At 41.0% G+C, this 3,801-nt stretch overlaps 1 gene segment (V, D, J or C); it reads right to left on the bottom strand.

Annotated features, from left to right (window-relative positions):
* Positions 1 to 2,448: 2,448 nt before the first annotated feature.
* LOC144616587 (T cell receptor alpha variable 20-like) lies at positions 2,449 to 3,261 on the bottom strand. The segment is given in 2 exon segments: positions 2,449 to 2,762; positions 3,204 to 3,261. Coding segments are annotated over 2 exon segments (372 nt in total).
* Positions 3,262 to 3,801: the final 540 nt, after the last annotated feature.

Here is a 3,801-nt window from a genome sequence, read left to right as displayed (position 1 = left end):
TCTCAAAATAAATAAATAAACTTAAAAAAATGTCCATGCCTTGAAATAGGCAAAAATTTTTCAACAGGGCACACACAAAAAAATACTAACCAATATAGGAAAAAATGATTAGCTGGACTTTACTGAAATTAGGAACTTCTGTACATTAAAGGACATCATTATGAAAGTGAATTATCAAGCAGTGCATTAGGAGAGAATCCAAGGTATATAATTTTGACAGGAGCTCATAGCCAGACTATATAAAGAATGCATGTACATGGATAATAAACATACAAATGAGCAAAAGACTTGAATAGATACTGGACAGAAAAGAACATCCAGATGGCCAATGAGCACATAAAAAGTGCTTAGCATCATTCTTCAGGAAAAGCAAATTAAAACCACATTTTTATGAGATATCACTAAATATCACCAGAATGACTTAAATTAAACATATAAAGAAAACTCATACCAGTTCTTGGTGAGAATATGGAGAACCTAGAACTTTCATACTTCATACTTCACTCATAAGATTTTAAGTTGCTTCAATCCTTTGGAAAAATGTTTGCCAACACTAAAGCTAATTATATGCCTACTCTATGACCCACTAAGTCCATTCCAGTGGAATTACACAAAAATAATAAGTTCATATGTCCACCAAAAGACATTTAAATGAGTATTTCTAGGGGTGCCTGGGTGGCTCAGTCGGTTGAGCATCCGAGTATTGATTTTGGCTCAGGTCACAATCCCAGGGTCATGGGATCGAGTCCCACATCGGGCTGCAGGCTGAACATGGAGCCTGCTTAAGATTCTCCTTCTGCCCTCTCCCCCACTCACTCTATTTCTCTCTCTAAAACAAAGAAAACTTAAAAATTAAAAAAATAAATGAATATTTCTAGCAGACTTTTTCATAATGGCACCAAAGTATAAACAGTCCAAACAACCCGAATGTCTATTTCAAGGAGAATGGATAAATACATCGTTGTATATTCATAAAAAGAATCTACCCATCAATAAAAAAGAACAAACAACTGGGCACGCAGGGCAACATCAATGAATTGCAAAGACATTATGTTGAGTGAAGGAAACCAGATTTGAGAACATATACTGCATGATGCTGTATGATTCGAGTCATGTGAAGTTCAGGAATAGATGACAGAAATCAGAATAGTGGTTACCCAGGGCAGAGAGTAGGAAGAAGCGCTGTCGAATTTGCAAAGGGCAGGTGAAAATCTTCTGGAGTAACAGCAATGTTTGATATGTAGATCTGGATGGTGTTACATAGATATAAACAAGTGTAAAGTCTCCTTGAGCTATAGGTTGGAGTTTTGTGCACTTTATTATATATGTTACAACTCAATTAGAGAGAGAGAGAGAGAGAGAACAAAGTAACAGCATTTTAAAATATTGAAGTAAATGTCAGTACCAGCCCTTGAGAATTAAAAGGTCCATCAAGGAGGCAGGACTGAAGTATGTGGAGGAGTGCTTTTGATTTCGTACATATATGAAGTATGATTTTGTTTAAAAAAATAACACTTATTTTTAAAGATAAGGGAAGAGAGACTGCTGAGAATTTCAGACAAGATGAGGACTGGAAACCAACCACTGGTTTTATCAATGCCAAAGCCTTGGACATGAAATCAAGAGTTTCTCTTGGAGTGATGCTAACAGAGGCCAGATTCAAGTGGAGGTGAAGAATTGGCATTGAGGAAATGGACATAGTCAGTACGAACAATTCTTTCCATTAAGTTGGTTATTAAGGAGAAGAGAAATGTAGAAATGTGGCTGGTGGAGATGTGGCCTTCAAGAAAACTATATTAAAATGGGAAAGATATGGGGCGCCTGGGTGGTTCAGTCAGTTGAATGCCTGACTTTTGATTTTGGCTCATGATCTCAGGGTCCTGGAGTTTGAGCTCCGTGTGGGGCCCAGTGCTGCCATTGAGGAGCCTGTTTGGGATTCTCTCTCCTTCTCTCTGCCCCTCCCCTGCTCATACACATGCACTTTCCCTCTCTCACTCTGTCTCTATCTCTCAATAAATAAACTTAAAGAAACTAAAAGGAAAAGATTCGCTAATAGAGATTGACCAAATTATTATAAGAGAATATAAAACTTTTTTTTTTTTTTAATTTGGGGGAAGAGTGTGTATTCCTGGGCAGGTTCTTTTCAAGTGACCCAAGACTGGAAACCAAGGCCATCCATATCACAGCTGTCCTTTCTGTATCCATGTGAGGGAAGCTTCAGGCTGTTATAAAGAGCAGACAGACCCAGGAACACACAAAGGGGACTGTCCAGGACACCAGGACAGAATGAACAGTCATCTGTGCCACCTGGCTACATCAAGAGATTTTGTTCTCTTGGAACAAATAGGACCACTTGGAAAGGCTGTGAATTCTAAGTAGGTACTTCTTCGAGGAAGAAAAACAACAGAGATGTTATTGATGTCCAGAGCTCAACTGCAGGTTTCTGGTTCAGGCTGCAGGTGCCTGGGAGCACGGTGTCTCCACAGCACAGAGGTAAGTGGCTGAATCTTCAGGTTTAGAGGCTGTGATGTGCAGAGAACTTCCCTGCTTTAATACTGTGGCTTTTAATCTTTCTTTCTGCTTTTCCTCGTTAACTGAATACAGGAGGAAGAGGAGTTCAGGGCCTTTCCCAGGATTCTGCCTAAGCCACTGGAGCCCTGTAAACAAGCTGATCGTGTAACTGCAGTTGAGGCTGACATTGTCTCCCTCCCGAAGTCTCAAGGTCTGAGGGCTCTGCTTCACCCGGTCTTCTCCATGCAACCCTGTTCAGGAAAACAAAATCAGAAGCGATGCAATGACTTTGGTACAGTAGTTTTGAAAAATTCCGACAAGACACCTGTGTGAGCTGAGACTGAACCCCTATCCCTTCCCCCCGGCTTTGGATAAACGTGTCCCTGTGGTTCTCGCCTCTTGCCCTCCAACTTACAGCCAAGCTGAAGCCACAAAACTATGAATGCACACTCCAGCACGTTCCCCATCCTGACATCTATCTGAGTCTTGGTACAATCCGTAACGATTCCAAACCTTCTCTGAGGTGCTGTCTCTGGGTCTTCGCTCTTGTTCTCTGATGCAGGAGAGAGCCTTTCTCTTGGTGGCTTAGCCAATCAAAACTCAGTTTCATGCCTTTCAAGTTTCAAGAATTCAGGAAATGAGAAGAATGGAACCACCGCCACCTCCTGGTCACAGACACAATCTCACAGTACCCGCCTCATACTGCCCTACAAAGAAAAGATTGATGGAAAGATTATATTCAACGGGCATAGTGTCTATGAGGTTCAAAGTTATAGTCAGAAAAGCCATCTCTTATTTACACTTTTAAAAGATTTTTTAATGTTTATTTTCATTTATTTTGAAAGTGAGAGAGAGAGCGTGTGCGTGGGCGCGCAAGAGTTGGGGAGGGACAGAGAGAGAGGGTGAGAGAGAATCCCGAGCAGGCTCCAGGCCGTCAACACGGAGCCCAACTCAGGGCTTGAACTCAGGAACGATGAGAACGTGACCTGAGCTGAAACCAAGAATCCAGTGGCTTAACCAACTGAACCACTCAAGACGCTCCTCTTATTTACACTTTTAATTGTTTCGTTGTTTCTTGAATGGCCTTTAAAGCTAAACTGGTACCAGAGGTTATAAAAGAGTTGGTCCTACATGTAACAGATTGTGTTTCTTTTTAACATACACGAGAAACTCAGCAGGTGACACTTTAAAAGGACTAGAGCTCGAAAAAAGGGAGATCAAATAGGGTGTAGCTTCATCTGGAAACCCTACTGAATGGAAATAGGGAATATAAGAAATCCATGTCTTCAA

Source organism: Panthera onca, chromosome B3 (assembly GCF_046562875.1).
Source record: "Panthera onca isolate mPanOnc1 chromosome B3, mPanOnc1 haplotype 2, whole genome shotgun sequence".
NCBI classification, from domain to species: domain Eukaryota; kingdom Metazoa; phylum Chordata; class Mammalia; order Carnivora; family Felidae; genus Panthera; species Panthera onca.
This window is presented reverse-complemented; position numbering and strand designations above follow the sequence as displayed.